Below are 25,422 nucleotides of genomic sequence, written 5' to 3' on the forward strand. Positions count from 1 at the left end.
ATGCTTTCCAGTGTACAGTTATTTTTTGTTAGAATTTTATATGTGTTCTTCTTCCTTGATGATTTCTAATCATATATAATTTGTATATATGAAGACTATTGAATTTGCATGTTAAAATTTTATATATTGCTACTTTACTGAGGGTTTTTACTTTTTAATTGCCTGAGTTTATAATTGATTGTTTTGTTAAACTCTCATATCACCTTTTAACATAGATAGTCTAACATCATCTTTCCAATTCTTATGTCTCTAACTGTTTTCTCTTTCTAGTTACATTGGCTAAAACCTCCAGGACAATGTTAAATATTAGAGGAGATAATAGGTATCTTTCTTGGTTCTTGACCTTAGTAGAAATGGCTTTAGTGTTTTCCCATTTAGTAAAATATTGGCTGTAGGAGTAAGGTGATATATTTTATCATGTTTAGGCTGTATCCATCAATTCCTAATCTGAGTATTTTAAAAAATAAAAATGAGGACTTCCCTGGTGGTCCAGTGGTGGTGAGTCTGCCTTCCAGTGCAGGGGACACGGGTTCAATCCCTGGTTGGGGAACTAAGATCCCACATGCCGTGGGGCAACTAAGCCCGTGTGCCACAACTAGAAAGAAAAAACCTGCACACCACAGCTAGAGAGAAACCTGTGAGCCATAGCTGAGACCCGATGCAGCCAAAAATAATAATAAATAAAAATTTTTTTAATTAAAAAAATAAAAATGATTAGTGAAGTTTGTTAAAGACTTTTGTGGAATCTATGGTGATAATCTTATGCTTTTTTCCCCTTTTGACATGTTAATACAGAGAAAATTACCTCAATTTATGCCATATATATGTAATTTGGTATAGTGAATCTTATTTCATGTGACTTAAGTTTCTCTTTTCTTTTTTTTTAAGTTTGGCTTAAATGAAGCATAATTGACATATAAAACTATGATATATATCTAGATAGGTATAGCAAGAGAAACAATTTAAAACTGTAGTGTAAGTACAAAACAGTTAATGACAGTTATATTTGTCTTATACCTTTTATCACTGTGAGGTAATTTTCTTTGATGCTTTCTCTTGAATTCTATTTTGTTTAAAATTAACATTTGCCAATCCTAATTCTTGCTGTTAGTATTTCTTTGGCACATATTTTCCATATACTATTATTTTATTATAATAAGGGAAGTAGTTTGCCATTTAATATAGTGTAGTTCAGCACCTGTGCAATTCTTGCTGGGTGACAACCCAAATGTTAGTTGACTTATTTCCAGGTATGTGCAAACCATATTATGATTCTGGGATCAAATTTATGAGTGAGCTAGATATTTCATTTTCACCATACCTACTATCTCAATTGTTAAAATGAAATGGCTGTTTTCTCATTGTTTGTGTTAGTTAATTTTTTAAAATTAATTTAATTAATTAATTTATTTTCGTTGTGTTGGGTCTTCGTTGCTGCATGCAGGCTTTCTCTTGTTGCAGCGAGCGGGGTCTACTCTTCATTGTGGTGTGCAGGCTTCTCATTGTGGTGGCTTCTTTTGTTGCAGAGCACGGGCTCTAGGCACGGGGGCTTCAGTAGTTGTGGTGCACGGGCTCAGTAGTTGTGGCTTGCGGGGCTCTAGAGTGCAGGCTCAGTAGTTGTGCCACACAGGCTTAGTTGCTCCACGGCATGTGGGATCTTCCCAGACCAGGGATCGAACCCGTGTCCAGTGGCAGGTGGATTCTTAACCACTGTGCCACCAGGGAAGTCCTGTATTAGTTAATTTTTGATGTATAACAAATAACCACAAACTCTAAGTGGCCTACAGCAATAAGCATTTATTTCACTCATTGATCTGCAAGTCCTCTGCTTTAGTTGAGGGAGCCCTGTTTCTCACTAAGTTCTGCAGGTCAGCCAGGTACAGCTTTGCTTCACATGTGTTCCACTAAGGTATAGGCTAACAGGATTACAGCTACTCATTGGAAGATCACATGGTGATAGCACAGGGAAAGAGGGCAACTAGAAAGAATTGAGGTCTCAAGACTGAGGCTCAGAATGGCAGACTGTCACATCTACCCACATTCCATTTATCGAAACAGGTAATATAGCCAACCCAAAGTCCACAGGTGAGGATGTGGATACTGTGAAGGGTAAGCATTGACATCAGTAATTTAACCTACTACATTTACCATCTACTTTTGGTTCTATTTTTTTGTCAGGGATTTTTTTTTCTTTGTTACATTTATGCATCTCTATATAGGACTATAAAAATAAATCATATATTCTATTTAACTCCCCATCACCCATCTATTGAGACAGCTAATATATTTAATCTTATTCCAGGTGAATAACGTTTATCCTTTTTTTTCTTTTAAATTTTGGCTTTATTGAGGTATAATTGATATATAAAACTGTAAGATATTTTAAGTGTGTATTGTGGTGATTTGATATATGCATACATTATGAAAGGATTCCCTCCAACTAGTTAATTAACACAACCAATACATCACATATTTATCTTTTTTTTTCCTTTTGGTGAGAACATTTAAGTTCTACTCTCTTAGCACATTTTGATTATATAATACAGTGTTATCAACTATAGTCACCATGTTTACATTAGATCTTCAGACCTTATTCATCTTGTAGCTGAAAGTTTGTACCCATTTACCAACTTCTCCCTATTTCTCCCAGCCTCCATCCCTGGCATCCATTTTTCTACTTTCTGAATTTGAGGGGGTTTTTTCTTTTAAGATTCCACATATAAGTAATACATGCAGTATTAGTTTTTCTCTGTCAGGCTTATTTCACTTACCATAATGCCCTCACAGTCCATCCATGTTGTTTCAAATGTCAAGATTCCTTATTTTCCTCTTTGATATTTTGTATTTAAAAATATAACCAGAAATGGATCACTAGGCCATATGGTAATTTTATTTTTAATTTTTTGAGGAACCTCCATATTGTTTTCCACAGTAGCTGTACCAGTTTACATTCCCACCAACAGTGCCAAGGATTCCCTGTTCTCCACACCCTCCAACACTTGTTATCACTTGTCTTCTTGATGGTAGCCATTCTAACAGATGTAGGTGATATCTCACTGTGGTTTTGATTTGTGTTTCCCTGATGATTAGTGATGTTGATCACTTTTGCATCAACCACTTAGCCATTTGTATGTATTCTTTGGAAAGTCTATTCAGTTTCACTGCCTACTTTTTAATTGTATGGTTTGTGGGTTTTTGTATTGAGTTGTATGAATTTTTAAAATATTTTTTGGATATTAACCCCTCATCAGATATATGATTTGCAAAAACTTTCTCCTACTCTCTAGGTGCCTTTATCATTTTGTTGATGATTTCATGTACAGAAACTTTTTAGTTTGATGTAGTCCCACTTGTTTACTTTTGCTTTTGTTGCCTTTGTTTTTGGTGCCAACAGTCTCTATTCTGTTCCATCGTCCTATGCATCTGTTTTCATGTCAATATCATACTCTTTTGCTTACTATAGATTTGTAATATAGTTTGAAATCAGGAAGTGTGATGCTTCCAGCTTTGTTCTTCTTAAGATTGCTTTAATCATTCACTTATTTAGTTATTTTTGGTTCCATGCAAATTTAAGGATTATTTTTCTATTTCTGTGAAAAAATGTCATTGGAATTTTCACACAGATTGCATCAAAAGTGTAAATTGCTTTGGGTTATATAATCATTGTAATAATGTTAAATTTTCCAACCCATGAGAACAGAATATCTTCCCATTTATTTGTGTCTTCTTCAATATCTTTCATCAATGTCTTATAGTTTTCAGTGTAAAGGTCTTTCACCTCCTTGGTTATATTTATTCCCAGGTATTTTACTCTTTTTGATGCAATTGTAAATGGGTGTGTTTTCTTTATTTCTCTTTCTGAGCGTTTATCAGTGTATAGAAATGCAATAGATTTTTGTATATTGATTTTGTATCCTGCAACTTTACTGAATTTGTTTATTAGTTCTGTGTTTTGGTGGAGTCTTTAGGGTTTTCTGTATATAAGTTCATGTCATCTGCAAATAGAGACAGTTTTACTTTTTCCTTTCCAATTTGGATGGCTTTTATTTCTTTTTCTTTCTTACACACTCTGGCAAGGACTTCCAAAACTATGTTGAATAAAAGTGGCAAATCGGGCATCCTTGTCCAGCTCCTTATCTTAGTGGAAAAGCTTTCAGCTTTTAAACATTGAGATTGATGTTAGCTGTGGGCTTATCATGTGTGGCTTTTTTTAACTTTTTATTTTATATTGGAGTATAGTTGATTAACAATGTTGTGTTAGTTTCAGGTGTACAACAAAGTGATTCAATTATACATATACATGTATATATTCTTTTTCAAACTCTTTTCCCATTTAGGTTGTTACATAATATTGAGCAGAGTTCCTTATGCTATACAGTAGGTCCATTTAAAATATAGCAGTGTATACATGTCAATCCCAAACTCTCTAACTATCCCTTTCCCCCACCCTTCCCCCCCCGGTAACCATAAGTTCCTTCTCTAAGTCTGTGAGTCTGTTTCTGTTTTGTAAATAAGTTCATTTGTATCATTTCTTTTTAGATTCCACATATAAGCGATATCATACGATATTTCTTTCCCTGTCTGGCTTACTTCACTCAGTATGACAGTTTCTAGGTCCGTCCATGTTGCTGCAAATGGCATTATTTCATTCTATTCAATGGCTAAGTAATATTCCATTGTATATATGTACCACATCTTCTTTATCCATTCCTCTGTCCATGGACATTTAGGTTGCTTCCATGTCTTGGATATTGTAAACAGTGCTGCAATGAATATTGGTGTGCATGTATCCTTTCAGACCATGTTTTTCTCCAGATATATGCCCAGGAGCAGGATTGCAGGATCATATCATAGTTGTATTTTTAGTTTTTTTTTTTTTTTTTTTTTAAAGAAGATGTTGGGTGTAGGAGTTTATTAATTTATTTCTTTATTTTGGCTGTGTTGAGTCCCCGTTTCTGTGCGAGGGCTCCCTCTAGTTGCGGCAAGCGGGGGCCACCCCTCATCACGGTGCGCGGGCCTCTCACTACCGTGGCCTCTCCCATTGCGGAGCACGGGCTCCAGACGCACAGGCTCAGTAGCTGTGGCTCACAGGCCTAGCCGCTCCGCGGCACGTGGGATCCTCCCAGACCAGGGCTCGAACCCGTGTCCCCTGCACCGGCAGGCAGACTCCCAACCACTGCGCCACCAGGGAAGCCCATATTTTTAGTTTTTTAAGGAACCTCCATACTCTTCTCTATAGTGGCTGTACCAATTTACATTCTTACCAGTGTAGGAGGGTTCTCAGCATTTACTGTTTGTGGATTTTTTGATGATAGCCATTTTGACTGGTGTGAGGTGATATCTCACTGTAGTTTTGATTTGCATTTCTCTAATAATTAGAGAAGTAATTATTAAATAATTATTGGAGAAATGCAAATCAAAACTACGAGATATGTGACTTTTATGCTGAGGTATATTCCTCCATACCCACTTTGTTGAGAGTTTTTTTTTTAAGACTTTATTGAATTTGTTACAGTATTGCTTCTGTTTTATATTTTGGTTTTTTGGCCCTGAGGCATGTGGGATCTTAGCTACCCAACCAGGGATTGAACCTGCACCCCCTGCATTTGAAGGTGAAGTCTTAACCACTGGACCACCAGGGAAGTCCCTGAGAATTTTTATCATGAATAGATTTGAATTTTGGCAAATGTTTTTTCTGCATCTATTGAGATGATCTACAGTTTTTACCCTTCATTTTGTTAATATGGTGTATCGCATTGATTCAACGTCTATCATTCAATTGTCCTTGCATTCCCTGGAATAAATCTCACTTCATCATTGTGTAAGATTCTTTTAATGTATTTTTGAATTGGTTTTGCTAATATTTTATTGAGGAGTTTTGCATCTATGTTAATCAGGGATATTGACCTGTAATTTTCTTTCCTTGTGGTGTCCTTGTCTGGTTTTTGTATCAAGATAGTACTGGCCTCATAAAATGAGTTTGAAAGTGTTCCCTTGTCTTCTATTTTTGGAAGAGTTTGAGAAGGATTGATGTTAATTCTTCTTTATATGTTTGGTAGAATTTGCCAGTGAAGCTATCAGGTCCTGGACTTTTCTTTGTTAGGAGGTTTTTAATTACTGTTTAATCTTCTTACTAACAATTGGTCTGTTCAGGTTTTCTGTTTCCTCATGATTCAGTCTTGGTAGGTTATACACTTCTAGGAATTTACCATTTTTTCTAAGTTGTCCAATTTTTTGACATATATTTTTCATAGTATTCTCTTATCCTTTGTATTTATGGGATTATCAATTGTAATATATCCTCTTTCTTTGTAATTTCACTTGAGTTCTCTTTCTTGGTGTATCTAATTAAAGGTTTGTTTCTTTGGTTTTGGGTTTTTGTTTTTGTTTTTTTTTAAAAAAGCTCTTAGTTTCATTCATCTTTTTTATTTTCTTTTTAGTCTCTATTTTATCTATTTCCACTCCAGTCTTTAGTTCCTTCTTTCCACTAATGTGTTTAATTAGAAGATTACCCCTAAGGCCACAGCTGTGAAGATAAGCTAATTGGCTCCTTTCACAGGAAGGCTGTAGGTTCATCTTACTGGCAGCTTGTTAAGAACACTTTCTCCATTTGTTACAGTTCTATGGGACCCCCTGAATTTAAGACCCACTGCCACAAGACCCAGGTAATCGAGAGGTGTCCCCTCTGCCTGATAAATCAGCCCCTGTCAGGGCCTTCTGGGGGGATGGGTAGCACTGAGAAAGTTTCTCTTCCTGCTTCCTGTGTAACCACATTCATACACAGTTGACTCAAACACGAGTTTCAACTATGTGGGTCCACTTACTTATATGTGGATTTTTAAAATAGTAAATACAACCGTACTACATGATCCAAGATCTGTTGAATCTATGGATGTGGAACTGCAGTTACAGAGGAACCACAAGTGTATGGAGGGCTAGCTATAAGTTCTACACGGGTTTTCGACTGCACAGAGGGTGGGTGCCCCAACCCCCACGTTGTTCAAAGGCCAATTGTAGTTTATTCCTTTTTCCCCAGTGGTGTATTGTATTTTCCTTTCAGGAGGGCTGGACTTTGCAAGTTCTCTCTCGTGGGTGAGTATCTGGCCACTTCAGCACTCACCTAATTCTTGCTCAACAGTAACAAGAGGTGTCCAGGAAGTCTCACTGGCTCTGCTGGTTCCACAGTTTGTATGGAGGTATGTCTGTCTGCTACTGGCTGAACAGGTGGGCAGAATTCCCCTTGGATCCCTTGGGGAAAGGTACAAGGTCTGGAAACCCTCATAGAGGCGACCCTGTTCATTATGGATGTCCAATTTCTTGGTTAACGAGGGGGATTAAAAAGGAGGAATATCTTATGCTGCCACGTGCTGATGTCCCTTTCCAACTTAAAATCTAAATAAGTAGAGAGTTTCTCTTTACTAACTGGTGTGGAAGTTTTTCAGTGTCAACCAGTAGTGCTCTTGTACATTGAATATTAGCTGAGAATCAGCACCTTTGCTCCCACCTGTTATATGCCAGAAATGTCAGATAAACTGATAAAATGTGTAGAAAAATTTGGTGTCTTTGGAAAGATTTACTAAAGATGAGTCACCAAAAAATTGACATCAAATTACATTTGGACAAGATAATTGTAAAAGGTTGAGGAAAAAGTCATTTTAAAATATGTAGGACAATGCACTCAGTTGGCAGATAAGTCTTAAGTTCTTTTACTTGCTAAGTTATGAGAATAGATTTTTAATATTAATCTGTTAAATACAAAGTCAGTTTAACCAAATTAGTTCATACATGTTGCTAGATTTGATTTGTTTTTATGTTATTTAGAATCTTTGTACTTATGTTCATAAGTAAGTATAGCCTATCATTTTCCTTGCTTGTATTGGCTTTGTTTTATTAAGGTTATACTGGCCCCATGAAATGAATCAGGGATACCACCTCTTTATCTATCCTCTATACAAAAGGGAGTATATACAAAAAGGGAATGACCTTCTGGGTTATTTAGCAGAACTTTTCTGTAAAGTATTTTGGGCCTGGTGTTGCAATATTCATTTGCCTGAAAATATCTACTTTGCTTTAATCCTTAAATGATATTTTAACAAAGTAAACAATTCTAGGTTATTTCCTTTCAGCAAGTTGAAGATATTAATCTACTATTTTTAACCTTCCATTTGCTGTTGAGAAATTTGTTCATAGTACAAATTTTATTCCATGAAGGTTATCTGTTTGGTTGGTTGTTTTTGTTTTGTTTTGTTTTTTTCTCTATGTCTATTTTAAGATCTTCTCTTAGTCTTTGGTGCCCTGAAGTTTTATTATGATACATTTACATGGGGATTTCTTTTTATTTATTCATTCCCTGTTTGGGAATCATTGCTTCATGAAACTTAAGTATTAATATATTTCATAAATTTTAGAATATTTCAGCCATTGAACTTTCAGCAAATTGATTATTACATCTCATACCCATTATCCCTATTCTCTTATTTCACATTTTCCATCTTTGTCCCTCTTTACTACATTCTTAGACCTATGTTCCATTCCACCAATTCTCTTTTTATTGTGTCTAATCTGATTAACCCATTGTAGTTTCCTATTGTGGCCGTAACAAATTGCCACAAATTTAAACAATGTTTAAAACAATAGAAATGTATGACCTTACAGTTCTATAGTTCAGAATTTCTAAATGGGTCTCCAGGCTGAAGTCAAAGGTTGTATTCCTTTCTGGAGGCTCTAGAGAAGAATCTGCTTCTTCACCCTTTCCAGCTTCTAGAAATTGTTCACATTTGTTGGCTGATGGTTTTCTTCCTCCAGTTTGAAAATCACATCCATCACTCTGACACTGACTGTTTTGCCTCCCTCTTCCACTTTTAAGTACTCAAGTGATTATATTGGGCCCACTTAGATAATCTAGTATTAGTCTCTTTACATTAAGGAAATCTGATTAGCAAATTTAATTCCATCTGCAACCTTAATTCCTGTTTTCATGTAACATAACATATTCATAGGATCCAGGGATTAGGACACGGACATCTTTGGGGGACCATTATTCTGCCTACCCATCCACTGAGTTAATTTCAATGATTTTATATCTCATTTCTACAAGTTTATTTGGCTATTTTTCTAGTCTGCCTGGTCACTTACTATACTCTCATTTTTGTTCATATTTTCAGTTCAATCTTATTTCTACAAATGTTGTAAATATACTTTTAATATTTTACATCTGGTAATTCCAATATGAGGCCTATTGGGTCTAATTCTGCTATTTGGTACTCCTGATCTTTTAAGGTGAGAAGAGTGATTGGGGGAATGTACAAGGTGCCTTGGGAAAAGCTATTTGGAATATTCTTGTAGGTTAGGGGACAGTTCCCAGAAGCAATGATAACTAAAGTAAGTCCTTTTGCATGAATTAATACTCTTAAGAAGGGGTTAGGTGTGTCAGGAGAAAACAGTATAAACAAAGACACAGAATCCTGAAACAAATGGTGAATGCAGTGAACTAGGAGTGTTTGGTGTTATTGGAACAAATGAAAAATGTAGCTGAAAGAAAATAAGGCTAGAGAGGTTGGTTGACTCACTCTAGGTCAGAGTGAATCGAGGTGATGCTGTAAACCCTATCAGTGATGAAAGTTACTGAAAATTTTAAGTAGGGAATGATACAGTCAGATTTGGTGTCTTGAGTATGTAACTCTACATATTTTTTGTTTTGTTTTCTTCTTTTGTTTTGCTTTATGCAATATGATAAGCTTAGTCTTTTAACTGGCATTGTAGTACATTTACACTTACTAATTAGTTACATACTGATTTGCTTCTACTGTGTTATATTTTATATCAATCTCTGTCAGTTTTCTTCCTCCTTACCTGATTTCTTTGTTTGTTTTGGATTGTTAAATTGGTATTTATATGTTCCCTCTAAAAAAGGGAGACCACTTCTTGGTTTTATCCCTGCCATACCCTCTACTTCTCAACTGCAACAGCATATGCAAGGAGACAACGTGGTACTATTTTTTAAATATTGAAGAAAAGACCTTTGAAACAAATTGCAGATTTAGCCAAAAAGTCGTTCAAATGTATATGAAAAATAAAAGATCCTCAGATATACTAAGTTCCTCAAGCACGATGAGGGAGTAAGATAAGTTAGCGAGGTAGTATGTTGCCCAGGGAGCATCTGATGGTTTTATTCCTCTTATTTGAATAATTCCTCCAAAAGTATATTTAAAATGGGTCTTTTTGTGACAAACCTTCTGAGACTTTTGGAAATTATACAATAATGTGCCTAGGTGTACAGGTTCTTCTAAGGTATGGGTTCTTTTTATCCCTTCTATTTAGTACTCTATGAACACTATCAATCTCCAGTTGTTAATCTCTCATTTTATTATTTTTTTTTATTAAATGTAATAAAAAATTTTTTCCTTTTCCATATGGTTTATTACAGGCTATTGAATATAGTTCCCTGTGCTATACAGTAGGACCTTTTTGGGGCTTCCCTGGTGGTGCAGTGGTTAAGAATCCGCCTGCCAATGCAGGGGACATGGGTTCAATCCCTGGCCTGGGAAGATCCCACATTTGCAGAGCAACTAAGCCCATGAGCCACAACTACTGAGCCTGTGCTCTAGAGACCCCGTGCCACAACTACTGAAGCCCGTGTGCCTAGAGCCTGTGCTCTGCAACAAGCCACGAAAATGAGAAGCCCACACACTGCAATGAAGAGCAGCCCCCACTCACCACAACTAGAGAAAGCCCGCACACAGCAATGAATACCCAACACAGCCAAAAATAAAAACAAATACCAAGTGATATCACATGGTATTTGTCCTTCTCTGACTTACTTCACTTATTATGATAATCTCTATTTGTATCCATCTTGCTCCAATTGGCATTATTTTGTTCTTTTTCATGGCTGAGTAGTATTCCATTGTATATATGGAATATATATATATACACCACATCTTCTTTATCCATTCATCTGTTGATGGACATTTAGGTTGTTTCCATGTCTTGGTTATTGTGAATAGTGCTCCTATGAACATAGTGGTGCATGTGTCTTTTTAAATGATAGTTTTGTCTGGGTATATGCCCAGGAGTCAGATTGCTGGATCATATGGTAATTCTATTTTTAGTTTTCTGAGGAACCTCCATACTGTTTCCCATAGTGGCTGCACCAATTTTCATTCCCACCAAAAGTGTAGGAGGGTTCCCTTTTCTCCACACCCTCTCCAGCATTTGTTATTTGTAGACTTTTTAATGATGGTCATTCTGATCAGTGTGAGGTGGTACCTCATTTTAGTTTTGATTTGTATTTCTCTGATAATTAGTGATGTTGAGCATCTTTTCATGTGCCTATCGGCCATCTGTATTTCTTCTTTGGAGAAATGTCTTTTTAGGTCTTCTGCCCATTTTTCGATTGGGTTTTTTGTTTCTTTTGTTGTTGAGTTGTATGAACTGTTTGTATATTTTGGAGATTAAGCCGTTGTCAGTTGCATCATTTGCGAATATTTTCTCCCATTCTGTAGTTTGCCTTTTGTTTTGACTGTGGTTTCCTTTGCTGTGCAAAGGCTTGTAAGTTTGATTAGGTTCCATTTGCTTATTTATTTATTTATTTTTGTGGTACGCAGGCCTCTCACTGTTGTGGCCTCTCCTGTTGTGGAGCACAGGCTCCAGACACACAGGCTCAGCAGCCATGGCTCACAGGCCTAGCTGCTCCACGGCATGTGGGATCTTCCCGGACCGGGACATGAACCCGTGTCCCCTGCACCAGCAGGCGGACTCTCAACCACTGCACCACCAGGGAAGCCCCCATTTGTTTATTTTTGTTTTTATTTCTATTGCCTTGGGAGACTGAGCTAAGAAAACATTGGTACAATTTACGTCAGAGAATGTTTTGCCTATGTTCTCTTCTAGGAGTTTTATGATGTCATCTCATATTTATGTCTTTAAGTCATTTTGAGTTTATTTTTGTGTATGGTGAGAGGGAGTGTTCTAACTTCATTGATTTACATGTGGCTGTCCAACTTTCCTAACACTACTTGCTGAAGAGACTTTTTGCCATTGTATATTCTTGCCTCCTTTGTCAAAGATTAATTGTCCATAGGTGTGTGGGTTTATTTCTGGGCTCTCTATTCTGTTCCATTGATCCATATGTCAGTTTCTGTGCCCAAACCATACTGTTTTGATTACTGTCAGTTTGTAGTATTGTTTGAAGTCTTGGAAGGTTATGCCTCATGCTTTGTTCTTTTTCTTCAGGATTGTTTTGACAATTCAGGGTCTTTTATGGTGAGGAACTCCAACATTTAATGGCTGGGTGTTTGGGGCTGAATTGTGTCTTCCAAAATTCATGTGTTGAAGCCTTAATCCCCAGTACCTCTGAATGTGACTGTATTTGTAGATAGTGCCTTTAGAGAGGCATTAAGTTAAAGTCAGGCCATTAGGATGGGGCCTAATTCAATCTGACTGGTGTCCTTGTAAGAGGAAATTTGGAAATACAGATACCAGGGTATGCACGCACAGAGGAAACAACTTGTGAGGATACAACAAGAGGGTGGCCATCTGCAAGCCAAGGGGAGGGGGTCTCAGAAAAAGCCAACCCTTCTGACATCTTGATTTTGGACTTCAAGTTTCCTGAACTGTGAGAAAATACATTTCTTGTTGTCACCCAGTCTGTGGTATTTTGTTATGGCAGCCTTAACAAACTAATACACTAGGTAAAAAGAAGACCATGGGAGAAAACTGTGCAAAGATGATAAAAGATAAGTTCCTGGATTACTGTGTCACAGAAGAGTATCTTGTCGCAGAAGCCAAGGCAATAGTGTTTCAAAAAGAGGGAAGCAGTAGACAGTGTTGAACTCTACTCAGAGGTCAAGATGAGAACTGAAAAATGTTCTTTGGATTTAGCGACTTGGAGGTCATTGGTATTCTTAACACAGACTCTCTTGGTGGAGTGAAAGTGTAGAAAGTCAGAATGGTGTGGGTTAGAGCCAGTGGGAGGTGAAGAAACAAAAGCAGTGTAGATGGGACAACTCTTTGGAGGTTGGGCTGTGATGGGGGGAGGGAATGAGGATTTAGGGAGTTCTTTAAAAAAATTTTTATTATGTAAAAAAATTTTTGGCTGCGTCAGGTCTAAGTTGTGGCACATGGGATCTTTTGTTGCGGTGTGCAGGCTTTTCTCTAGCTGTGGCGTGCAGACTTCTCTCTAGCTGTGGCGTGCGGGCTCCAGAGAGCGTGGGATCAGTTGTTGCAGCCCGTGAGCTTAGTCGACCTGTGGCATGTGGGGTCTTAGTTCCCCGACCAGGGATTGAACCAGCGTTCCCTGCACTGCAAAATGGATTCTTAACTACTGGACCACCAGGGAAGTCCCTAGGGAGTTCTTTTTAATGAGAGTGACTTGACCTTGTTTATACGTCAATGGAAAGATTCTAATTTAAAGAACAAACTGAATATATAAGAGAAAGTGGTAGAATAACATTCTTGAGAAGGCTGGAGGGGACAGAGTTCACAGCAGACATGGGGGAAGGGGGCAGTAGACCTTTTTGTTAACATAAGGGAAGAAAAGGATAGAAGGATTGTTGTTCATTTTCTGGCTGGTGAAGGTCCTAGGTTTTTAAGCAATCTTTGCTTCCTAAAATGAAATCTCAGTTCAACTTTGCCTTATAACTAGTGTCATTTCCTCTCATGTTCTGGCATTTAGTTGGTTGGTTGTCTTATTTTCAGTGTGGTTGCGAGTCTTCACCTTAATGCCACTGGTATTTGAGAAGTTGGGAGAAGCTTCAAAGGCCAGTTGCTAGTCAGACACCATAAAAATGACAAGTTTATATATTCTCAAGTTTTACATTTAAGTACTTAAGCCATCTGGCGTTTATGATATATTCAGGGAGTCTAATACTTTTCCCAACTTGCTAGCCAGTTATCCACATACCATTTTAAATTCAATATTTGAGTACCTATTAATTGATTTGTGTGATAGGGAAAATAAATGAGAAATCACCTTTCTCAAAGGCCTTAGTACTTAGGCAGTAATTAAGTAAATATACCAATGAGTATAATATGTCAACAAATTAAGTGCCATAAACCCAATTATCATTTGTAGTTCAACCACAGAGAGGTTAGATTTTTCTGGATTCCTAAAGAATCAGATTTGATAGGGGACAATAGTGGGTTGGAGATACGGGAGGGGATTTAGAGGGTGCAGGGTGTCCAGGGAGGGACCAGAATGAGCAAAGGCTCAAGCAAGAAACTGTAGGATGTCTTTGGGAAATAAGGTTAAATTATGGTGGAAGACAAGTAATGCTCGAGTGAGTTTATTCTTCACTTAGTAGACAGCAAAAGAAAACACATTGGCCTAGAGATGGTTCAGGGCTCTAAAATGGGTGATTCAAGCTATACTTGAAGAGGATTAATTAACTTAGAATGTAGTTTAGATTGATGGGACAAAAAATTAAACAGGCATGTTACAAAGTGAAGGAAAGTTTATTAAAAATCAAGAAAATATGTAAGATTGTACATAAAGAAAATTTCAAGTTTAAGTTAAGTTCCTCACTATCTCAATAAGCAGGGCTTTTAAAAATTGATGTTTATGGTACAAACTTCTCCATAAAAGCTCATCAATGAACAAAATCTTATACTGTCCTCTTGGCCCTATCATGGCCTCCTCAGAGGGGGGGCCAGATGGCATCAAAGATGCTGTGGAAGAAATGGGACAGAACCCTTGGGATAAACAAAGTAGGTAGCTTCTCTCATTCTTCCTTCTCAGACAGTGACACACTTTGATGGGAAGAGTGAAGGGGTTATGAGACAGGAAAGACATATGGAGATAAAGCAGAGCAGCATTTTTGACTGATGAGCTAGGAGAGGTCAGAAAGGACAGCAGGGGGCTGCCACTAACAGGTGACCTCATGCTTAAGGGAGAAAGTGCCACATGAGTTTTCTGATCTCTTTCCGTGTTGTTTTGCCCAGTTTACCAGGGGGCAGACAGTCATGGCCCAGGGCCTTCATCCAGAGAAAAGGCCCATACGGTTGGAGCAAGTGGGACAGTATAGGGTGAAAAGAAGCCCCTTTCTTTTCAAAAAAAATACCTGTGCCCCTGAAAATGTCAGTTATGCTCCCTTTGGGAGTGAGTTCTCTGCTGATGCCCCTCTCAGATGTTCAGAAACATCTACAGCTAGTCCTATGAACTCTGATATCCAAAGGAAGTACAGCTTTTCAGGAGGGTATACAGCTTTTGGACAATCAAGTTTTCGTTGCATCTGCTTATACCGTACCTGTTTGGACTCTGGCTGCTTTTGAAGGGCCGGCAGCTTACTTATGCATTAGCTTAGATTTCTCTACATTCTCCCTTTTTGGAGTTCCAATTCTGCTTCTAAGACTTAAGATGCCAGTCAAGAGGTTAAAGTTATTAATAATCACCCATGTGTCAAGCACTGGTGGTTAAGAGTAATAGATAGGAGGCAATAAAAATGAAAGTAAGAAATTTTAGGAAAAACAAATTAAGGAATCGTGAATTTAGGGTCTAATAGGTCTTCAAAACAGATGCTAAATTGTTGAAGGGTGAAGGAGCCGAGAGGGAGTCAAATAGAACAGTACAACCCAGGTGCCAACAGCACTACTCTCCTTAGAAGGCCATGGTCCCAGCTCTGAGACTTACAGCTTCAAAGCAGCAGAAATCAGGCTGGCTGAGGACAGTCAGCCAAGACTGAGACTTCATGTACAAACTGTGAAAAGCCATAGCTTACATGGGTGTCTCCTCCTAAGACTCCTTCTCCTGTGGTTCTCTGCCCCCTGCCCTCCCCAGTCTGACATTCCCTGTCAGCTTTGTGCCATTTCCACAATTCCCTTATTTCTTGAAGCTGAACTGATTCGGTGGGAGGGGGAGTGATCTTCTGGTTTCTCTGAAGTCACATTTGACAGGCCTCTGGGCCAACGTGTGTTCTTCTAGCTCTGAATGCTGAGCAGGATGAAGAGAGGGCAGGAGGGGCTCCACATGTTTGGATCAGGAATCTCATTTCTCAGCCTTTCCCCTCAGAGACCTATCTTTCCAAAGCACGAATTGGCCGAAGGTGCTTCCTTCCCCTAGAGCCACCCTGTTCTCCTATTACCTTTCCTTTCTCCTTAATCCATTCACCTTTCTCACTATAAAGAAATCAGTCTGATGGAGGGGATGAAAACTAGATTGAGGGGAAAGAAAGCAAAGAAACCATTAGAGATAGAAAATGTATTTATTACTATGCAAATAGCTGTGCAAACTGGGGCCCTGGCAAGCTGCCAAAGGATTTTCCCAAATATCTTGTGCATCCCTGTATTACACGTACCACATCAGTACCACATCCAGGAGAACAGAATTAGAATTCAGAAAACAGAGTACCTCAGAGGCCCACCAGATCCTGATTCCTTTTTGAAATATTCTATTACAGTAGCTTTAAGCAAACATCTTAGCTGGTTGCTGAAGGCTGGATCTGATGCTGAGCTGATTGTTAAGGCACCAGCTGTCCTAAGGAGGAAGATGAGGCCTGTGGATGAAGGATGGCAGCCTTGCTTCTAGGAAAGTAGTAGCTGATAAGGATGGTCAAGGAATATATATTTCATCACTTTAAAAAACTTTAAAAGTTTTTAAAATCAACTTTACTAAAACTACTAGTTCTTTAGTAATTATTGAAATAACCACTCCAGAAGTAGCATGCCTTAGTTTCTTTTTACCATATCATAAATTTTTCCAATATTGTTAGTACTTATTACTGTAGAATTATTATCTGATATACTAAAACTCTTTTGATACTGCTTGAATTGTGCAAGTGTATAAAACATAAATTCTCTGCTAAGTTTTTACAGTGGTTTAAATAAACCAGCACTGAGTGAATTAATTTCAGTTAAGTATCTAAGTAAAAAGATGAAGTTTCTGTATAATTATAGCACTTGGGGGCCAATTCAGCTTCTTCTAGTAATTTTGGACTCAGTACAGTTCAAACAATGCTAACTTATACAGCAAGCAGGTCATTAGAAGAAAATACTAGTCCAGCAAAACTACATTATATACTCATGGTCAAAATGAGTTTCACACTGCTCCTTAAGAATACATTGAATGGGTTCAGAAATAAAACAGTTCACTTGTTTACTTGTTTGTTTATTTTAGTGAACAGAGTGAAGTTCTTAGAATCAGGCCTTGGTCTATGGGCCTGAAGGATCTCCAGAGAATTGATGTGAAAAAAATTCAGTATGTTAGCAAATGGCAATTCTTCAATTAATTCCCCTCTTCATATATCTTTTAATTTAGCTGTTGGCAACCAGAAATGCTTGAGTATATTTACCTCCTTGGATATATACAAGTTAGAAAATGCTTCTTAGTTTTTTCTCATTGAAGAGGGGTAGACTGAAAAACATGGCAGAAGACGACTTGGCCTTGGATTAAATAATGACACCAGAAAAATGCAAGACATTTTCACCTTTTGAGCTGGAAGTGCACACCATCAGGATAACAAAAGGATACATGTAAGTTGGGATGCCTCTTGAGGCCAAGTGTTTCCGAATAAGTCGCTCAGTACCATACCAGTTAAAACCTTTCGTGGCATGTCCAATGCGTGGAAGATGGACACTTGCTGTTAAAAAAAAAAAAAAAAAAGATCATGATATCTTCGTTCATCAAATTGATTTAATGTGTATAAAATATACATAGGAGATAATAACATATTCTGAGTCACTTTGTGGTTTCCAATGAACAAAATGTATATAATCTTGGTGTGTCCCACTCAAAGCATATGATTATAATGTCAAAAATATTCTGGGGAGGGGTCATAATAGGGGAAAATTAAATTAATTCTATTGAACACAAGGACCTACAGGCTCTGGAAATAAGTAGGTACTATGGAAATAAAATACGATCAATGATCAAGATGTAATTAAAATAAGGAAAGATTCTTTAACAAATCAAGGGGACTTCCCTGGTGGCGCAGTGGTTAAGAATCCACCTGCCAGTGCAGGGGATGTGGGTTTGATACCTGGTTCGGGAAGATCCCACATGGTGCGGAGCAAGTAAGCCTGTGTGCCACAACTACTGAGGCTGCGTTCTAGAGCCCTCGAGCCACAACTACTGAGCTCCCGCACCTAGAGCCTGTGCTCTGCAACAACAGAAGCCGCCACAATAAGAAGCCCGTGCACCGCAACAAAGGCGTAGCCCCCGCTTGCTGCAACTAGAGAAAGCCCGTGTGCAGCAATGAAGACCCAATGCAGCCAAAAATAATAAAATAAATTTATTTTTAAAAAAGTCCATCAGTTCAAGAAACTCTGAGACACACTGGGCTTAGAAACAAAACTGAACTCAGATTTTTGGCAGAGAACTGTCTGCTAATGCGGACTGGGACTCTCCAAGAGGCGCTTCACAACTGCATTATGACCAGTTTACTTCATCTCTGGTCCTTTACTTCCTCATCTGTAAAATGATACAAATACCCAAGTGGATGAAGGCAGTCCACAGAGATAATGGATACAAAAGTGATGTAGAAAGGAAAGCGCTTTGCAAAAAGATGGGAAGGTTGTTACTTCTGTGATCTCTCATACTGGGGCTTACCTTTACCATGTATGTTGAATGGGGTCTTGACATTTCTTACCTCCCTTTAAAAATCACATCATATGCTTGGGAGCAGAAATTCATCTATCCCTGAGCACAAGTGGAAGAGCTTACCTTTCTTTTTCTTTGCTGCTAAAAATATCTTCTTCAGGCCCTCGTCTAGGGCTGCCATCTTAATGCCAGACAGGACATTGGCGGGATCACGGTGCTGGGCCACAATCAAGGCCAACTAGGAGGAACCATCATTAACTGGGTGGGAGCAGGAGTAGTTTCAAGGGGAGGTGATGGGAGTCAAAGTTCAGCTCTGATAAACTGATGTGGTTGTTTACTTACCAAATCTTGCCCTTTGTTTCTTGACTCTTTATCATCAATAGGAAATAAAAGGACACCTCCCAAACTCAAATCTGAGGTAAAACAAAAGGGAGCAACAGAAAGAACACAAAGTTCACTACAGAATGAGATCCCTGAGGAAGGACTATTCTGAATCCTCCTTATGTCTTGCCTTTTCCAAATCCACTCAGGTATGGGTAAGAGTGGCACCCCTGTCTTGTTCCTGATATTAGAGGAAAAGCTTTCAGTTCTTGTGGAATGTAATGTTAGCTGTGGGTTTGTTGTATACGGCCTTTTATATCATACTGATGTATGTTCCTTCTATACCCAATCTGCAGAGGGTATGTTATCACGAAAGGGTGTTGTATTTTGTCAAATGATTTCTCTGCATCTACTGAGATGATCACTTTTATCTTTCATTCTATTAATGTGGTGTATAACACTTATTGATTTGTGTATGTTGAACCATCCCTACATCCCAGGGAAAATTCCTGCTTGGTCATGGTATGTAATCCTTTTAATGAGTTCCTGAATTAGGTTTGCTAATATTTCATTGAGAATTTTTGCATCAATGTTTACCAGAGATATTGGTCTATAGTTTTGTTTTTTTGTAGTGTCCTTATCTGGCTTTGATATTGGTAATACTGGCCTCATAGAACGAGTTTGGAAGTGTTCCCTCCTCTTCAATTTTCTGGAAGAGTTTGAGAAGGACTGATGCTAATTCTCCTTTGAACGTTTGGTAGAATTTGCCAGTGAAGCCATCTGGTCCTGGAGTTTCCTGTGTTGGGAGGTTTTTAATTACTGAGTCAATCTCTTTACTCATCATTGATTTGTTCAGACTTTCTAGTTCTTACTGGCTCAGTCTTGGTAGGTTGTAGATTCTATGAACTTATCCATTTCTTCTAGGTTATCTAATTTGTTGGTGTACAATTATTCACAGTAGTCTCATGATTCTATGTATTTCTGTAGGGTCAGTTATAATTTCTTTTCTGGTTTTATTTGAGTCTTCCCTCTTTTTCTTAGTCTTGCTAAAGGTTTATCAATTTTATCTTTTTGAAAAACTAGCTCTTAGTTTCACTGACCTTTTGTTTTTCTGGTCTCTATTTCATTTATTTCTGCTCTGAATTTTACGTCCTTTATTCTGCTAACTTTGGGCTTAATTTACTCCTCTTTTCTAATTCCTTGAGAGGTAAAGTTAGGTTGACTATTTGTGATCTTTCTAATTTCTTAATATTTGCATTTATTACTATAAGCTTCCCTCTCAGAACTGTTTTTGCAGCACCTCATAGGTTTTGGTTATGTTGTGTTTCCATTTTCATTTTTTTGAAATATTCTTTGATTTCCCTGTTGGTTTCTTCTTTGACCCATTGGTTGTTCAGGAGTGTGTTGTTTAGTTTCCACACAGTTGCAAATTTTCCAGCTTTCCTCGTTTTATTTCTAGTTTCATACCATTGTGAACAGAAAAGATACTTGGTATGATTTCAGTTGTCTTATTTTGCCAAGACTTGTTTTTTGCTCTGTCATATGATGTCTCCTTGAAAATGTTCCACATGCACTTAAGAAGAATGTGTATTCTGCTGCTGTTGGATGGAATGTTCTATAGATGTCTGTTAGGTCCACTTGGTCAAATGTTTGGTTCAAGCCCATCATTTCCTTGTTGATTTTGTCTGGATGATTTACGTATCACTGACAGTGGAGTACTGAAGTCCCCTATTATTACTGTATTGTTGTCTATTTCTCCCTTCATATCTATTAATATTTGCTTAATGTATTTAGGTACGCAGATTTACGTGCATATATATTTACAACTGTTATATCTTCTTAATGAATTGATCCCTGTATCATTATATAATGACCCCTTTGTTTCTTATTACCATTTTTGGCTTAGAGTCTATTTTGTGTGATATAAATATAGCTACTTCCACTTGCTTTTAGTTTCCACTTGCATGGAATGTATTTTTCCATCTCTTCGAGTCTACATGTGTCTTTAAGGCCCAAGTTGGTCTCTTATAGGCAGTATATAGTTGGGTCTTGTTATTTTTATCCATCTAGCCACTCTGTGCCTTTTGATTGATGAATTCAATCCATTTACATTTTATTTATTTATTTTTGGCTGTGCTGGGTCTTCATTGCTGCACGTGGGCTTTCTCTAGTTGTGGCTAGTGGGGGCTACTCTTCACTGTGGTGCATGGGCTTCTCATTGCGGTGGCTTCTCTTGTTGTGAAGCACGGGCTCTAGGCACACGGGCTCAGTAGTTGTGGCACAGGGGCTTAGTTGCTCCGCAGCATGTGGGATCCTCCCGGACCAGGGCTTGAACCTGTGTCCCCTGAATTGGCAGGCAGATTCTTAACCACTGCGCCACCAGGGAAGTCACCAATCCATTTACATTTAGAGTAATTATATGTAAGGACTTACTAATGTCATCTTGTGCTTTCCAGTGGTTTTGTATTTCCATTGTTTCTCTTTCCCTGTTTTCTGCCTACCTTTGTAAATTGGTTATTTTTTGTGGTGGTATACTCTGGTTCCCCTTTCTCTGTCTTTTGTGGATCTGCTCTAGGTTTTTGCTTTGTGGTTACTATAGCGCTTACATGAAACATATTATAGACAGAACAGTGTTCAATTGCCTATAAAAGCTCCACCCTTTTACTCCTCCCTTTTATATTATACATGTAACAATTTACCTCTTTTTATGTTTTTATATTATTCATTAGCAATTTATAGTAGCTATAGTTAGTTATTTTTACTACTCTTTTCCTTTAACCTTTAAATTATAGTTGAGTGGTTAACACACCATCCTAACACTTAGTTTTCTAAATCTGACTCTATATATTTTACCTTTACCAGTGTGTTGTGTACTTTCATATGTGTTCATGTCACTGATTAGTGTATTTTCATTTTGGCTTGAAGAACTCCTTTCAGCATTTCTTGCAAGGCAGGTCTAGTGGTGGTGAATTCCCTCAGCTTTTGTTTGCCTAGGAAAGCCTTTATTTCTCCTTCATACCCAATAGATAACTTTGCCGGTAAAGTATTCTTGGCTGGAAATTTTGATCTTTCAACACTTTGAATATGTCATTCCACTCTCATGACCTGTAGAGTTTCTGCTAGGAAATCTGCTGATAGCCTAATAGGGGTTCCTTTGTAGGTTACATTCTTGTTTTCCCTGGCTGCTTTTAAGATTCTTTATCATTGATTTTTGACAGTTTCATTATAATGTGTCTTGGAGAAGGTCTTTTTGCATTGAGATTATAAGGTGATCTATCAGCTCCATGGACACGTATGTCCAAGACATTCCCCAGGTTTGGAAAGTTCTCAGCTATTATTTCTTAAAATAAACTCTTTGTCCACTTCTCCTTCTAGAAGCCCAATTATTCTGATATTTGTGTTTTCTTGTTTCAATCTCGTAACTTACATAAGCTTGCTTCGCTCTTTTAAAATTTGTTCTTTCATCTGTTCTGTGTTATTTCAAAATTTCTATCTCCCGAAGTCACTTATCCTTTCTTCCATATGGTCTCCCCTGCTATAGCTGCTCTCTATTGCATTCTTCATCTCATCCACTGACTTCTTCAGCTCTACGATTTGTTTGGTTTTTTAAAATTTCAATCTCTTTGAAAAGAAGTCATTATGTTAACATATTTTATTCCTGATTTTACTGAGTTGCCTGAGTCTTCTTGTAAAATTCATTGAGTTTCTTTATAACTGCTATTCTGAATTCTTTGTCAGTTAGATCATAATATTCTGTGCCTTTGAGCATGGTTGCTAGAGAACTGTCATTTTCTTTTTGTGATGCCATATTTCCTTGATTTTTCATATTCCTGGTACGTGCTGGTGCTTTTGAATCTGAAGTAGCGGATACGTCCTAAACTCTGTGCTCATTACCTTCAGCAGATGGGGTATTATGTTCTATGGTTTTGGTATTATCTCAGTTTTTCCTATGTGTTTGTGCTCCACTCTTCTTGCTCTGTCTTGTGGCCAAATTTTTAAGCTTTTGTGTCTTCTCTGATTCTTATAATTCACCAGGTTGGCTGCACACCTTTTTTCCCCAGAAAGTGGCACTATAAATTAAGTTTGTGGTTTCTTCCCTGCCCATCGACAGGACCTGTTTTGAGTGGGCTCCTGGTCTAGCAGAGCTCACTCTCATGGACACACTGCGGAGCAAGCACAGGGAGCCAGCAGCAGAACTGGGGGGAGGTGTGGGTTTAACACTTGGTGCATAGGGAGTGCCCACACACCTAGTAGGGAGATCCCCAGGGTGGTACCCCCAGGGGTCCTTGAGTGAACTTCCTACTGAGCACATGTCTTTGACACCATTTGAAACTCTTATCTGCCTCTTTCCCAATATCCTTCCTTCCCACAGTCGTGGAGCTCCCACCTTAGTACTCCAGATGCTGGCAAAGAGAAACAGGTTTTTCCAGCTGTGTTCCACCTGGCGAGGGTAGCTAGGTGCCTCTGCCAGAAAAATCAGCCCCTCGAAGTGTTTCCTTGGGGGGAGGGTTGATGCTGGGAAAGTCTCTTTCCACCTCTGCTGCAAGCAAACTCATATTTTTCTTTTTCTCCAATAGTGTACCGGAGTCTCCCTTCAGGAAGGCTGGACTTCTGCAAGTTCTGTGTGTGAGTACCTGCCCAGGGCAGCACTCACCTGATTTTTGCCCTACAGCAATGAGAGGGGTCTAGGCAGTTTTGCTGGGTCCATTGGTTCCTTGCCTATACGGAGGTGTGTCTGTCTCTTACCAGTTGCAGTGGTGGGTGAGTCTTCTCTTGGGTCTCCCAAAAGACCCACCAAAGCACCTTTGTTCATGTTTAGATGTCTAAACCGTCAGTTAAAAAGGGAGATTAAAGAAGGAATGTCTTATGCAACCATGTCACCCCCTTCACACCTGAATTTTTATGATCTCCTAATTCAGTGCCTCTCAAACGCTGCCTACAAAGTACTCCTGTAGGCACTGGAGAGTGAATGCAAAACCCAGAGGCATCCAGGCTGGGAGGGGGTGGGGCACTATGAACGTAAAATTCCTTTAGAAGAGTCTTACGTTTGTCTTAAACTATTCAAATATTTTATTCTACAATACTTACATATTTGTATTTGTATATTTTCCTACCTCATCCAAATCAAATCAAATTCTCTAGAGAAATGTGCTAATTTAATTCTATGGCTTTGCATACTCCAATTTTTTTTTTTTTTTGGCCTACTCCAGTTTGAACCTTTTGTCCTCTCAATCCATCCTGCATACCCCAATTGTTCAAGTCATTCTAAAATATTTGCTCTGCTATGCCATTCTTCTACTCAAATCTCCCATATCTAGCCACTAGCCATTGGATAAGGTCCTGCCTAGAATGGCATCTCCCTGGACAAGTCATGTACGGTCTTCTATAATGTGGCCCAAATCTCTTTTCTTTAAAATCTAACTCTCTTCTATTCCTCAGCCTAAACCCTCTATTCCAGCCTGTCTGACCTACACAACATTCCCCAAAAACATCTGCAGTGTAGCTGCAGGGATCATTCAATGCCCCATACTGGGAACGGTGGAGTTACAGGGATACCAAAAAGAATGAGACATGGTTATGGACTCTCCTGCCCTTTCTCTCCACCTATTTAAATTCAACCCAACCCACCCTTCCAGGCCTAAGAGAACTTTCACCACTTTCCATGAAGCCCTCCCTGATAATTCAAGCCCACTTTTCATCTACCCTGCTCTACTTTATTTCAATCCTTCTTCAGAAAACAGTGCACACCCTCATCTGTTTCCTTACTGATCACTTACGCCTTAACTCTGTGCAACCAGGTTTTACTTTTCACACATTCTTCCAAGTGCTCCAAGGTCATGTGACTGCCCTTGGGGCAAATCCAATGGCCTTTTCCCAATGCTCATACTCACTACAGTGTCTGACACTACAGACCACTTCCTGACATCTCTCCTCCCTTGTACCTCAAAACACTCCATTCTCAAGGTTCTCTTATTTTTCTGACAATTCCTTCTTTCTCCCCTTCTTGCCTCTGCTCCTAAATGGAGGTGTTTTCCATGCTCTATTCTCTGCCCTCCCATTCCTCGTCCAAAGGGGAACTTCTCAGTCTGCATCTCTAACTCCGACCTCCTCCTGAATTCTCTCCTTTTCCAGCTGCCCAATCAATATCTAGATCTGGGTTAATTATTTCACACATATTAAGCTCTGTAATATGTAATCTGTTTTAGTAGAAAGAGTATTCACTCTAAGTCCTTACATCCCCTTCTACCCTGGAGAAGTGAGCAGAAGAATTAGGAAAAAAACAATCTCTAAGAAATGTGAAGAGCCCTCCTCCATTGGACAAGATCCTTTATTTCCTATGGAACTTGAGAGGCTAATCACAACAATCACTTTACTCCTCTTGCCACTTTGTGATCTCCACACATAACAGGAGGTGCCCTGGCCCCTCCGTATGCCAAGGGGGAATAGTGTTCAGCTTTCAAGTTCCCCTGCCCCGCACAGCTCTACTTCTGCCTCCAGGGAGTGTTACTTCATAATACAACCTCCTTCCCTTCAGCACCCAGGTCTTGTTAGCACTTCAATGGTATGTC

The 25,422-nt window shown here is 38.6% G+C and overlaps 1 protein-coding gene across 3 annotated transcripts in view; it reads right to left on the reverse strand.

Moving 5' to 3' along the window:
- Positions 1–16,180: 16,180 nt before the first annotated feature.
- The window catches only part of CHD1L (chromodomain helicase DNA binding protein 1 like), a 61,196-nt gene continuing 51,954 nt past the window's right edge, over positions 16,181–25,422 (reverse strand). For all 3 annotated transcript variants that reach the window (XM_081224706.1, XM_081224707.1, XM_081224705.1), the window contains 4 exons: positions 18,875–18,945; positions 18,656–18,770; positions 17,465–17,573; positions 16,181–16,533 (listed from right to left, as the gene is read on the reverse strand). In XM_081224706.1, coding sequence (XP_081080832.1) covers positions 16,455–16,533; positions 17,465–17,573; positions 18,656–18,770; positions 18,875–18,945 — 374 coding nt within the window. In that variant the 3' untranslated portion in view covers positions 16,181–16,454. The remainder of the gene's footprint in view (positions 16,534–17,464; positions 17,574–18,655; positions 18,771–18,874; positions 18,946–25,422) is intronic.

This window comes from Mesoplodon bidens (genome assembly GCF_964165515.1).
Source record: "Mesoplodon bidens genome assembly, chromosome: 2".
Taxonomy (NCBI): Eukaryota; Metazoa; Chordata; class Mammalia; order Artiodactyla; family Ziphiidae; genus Mesoplodon; species Mesoplodon bidens.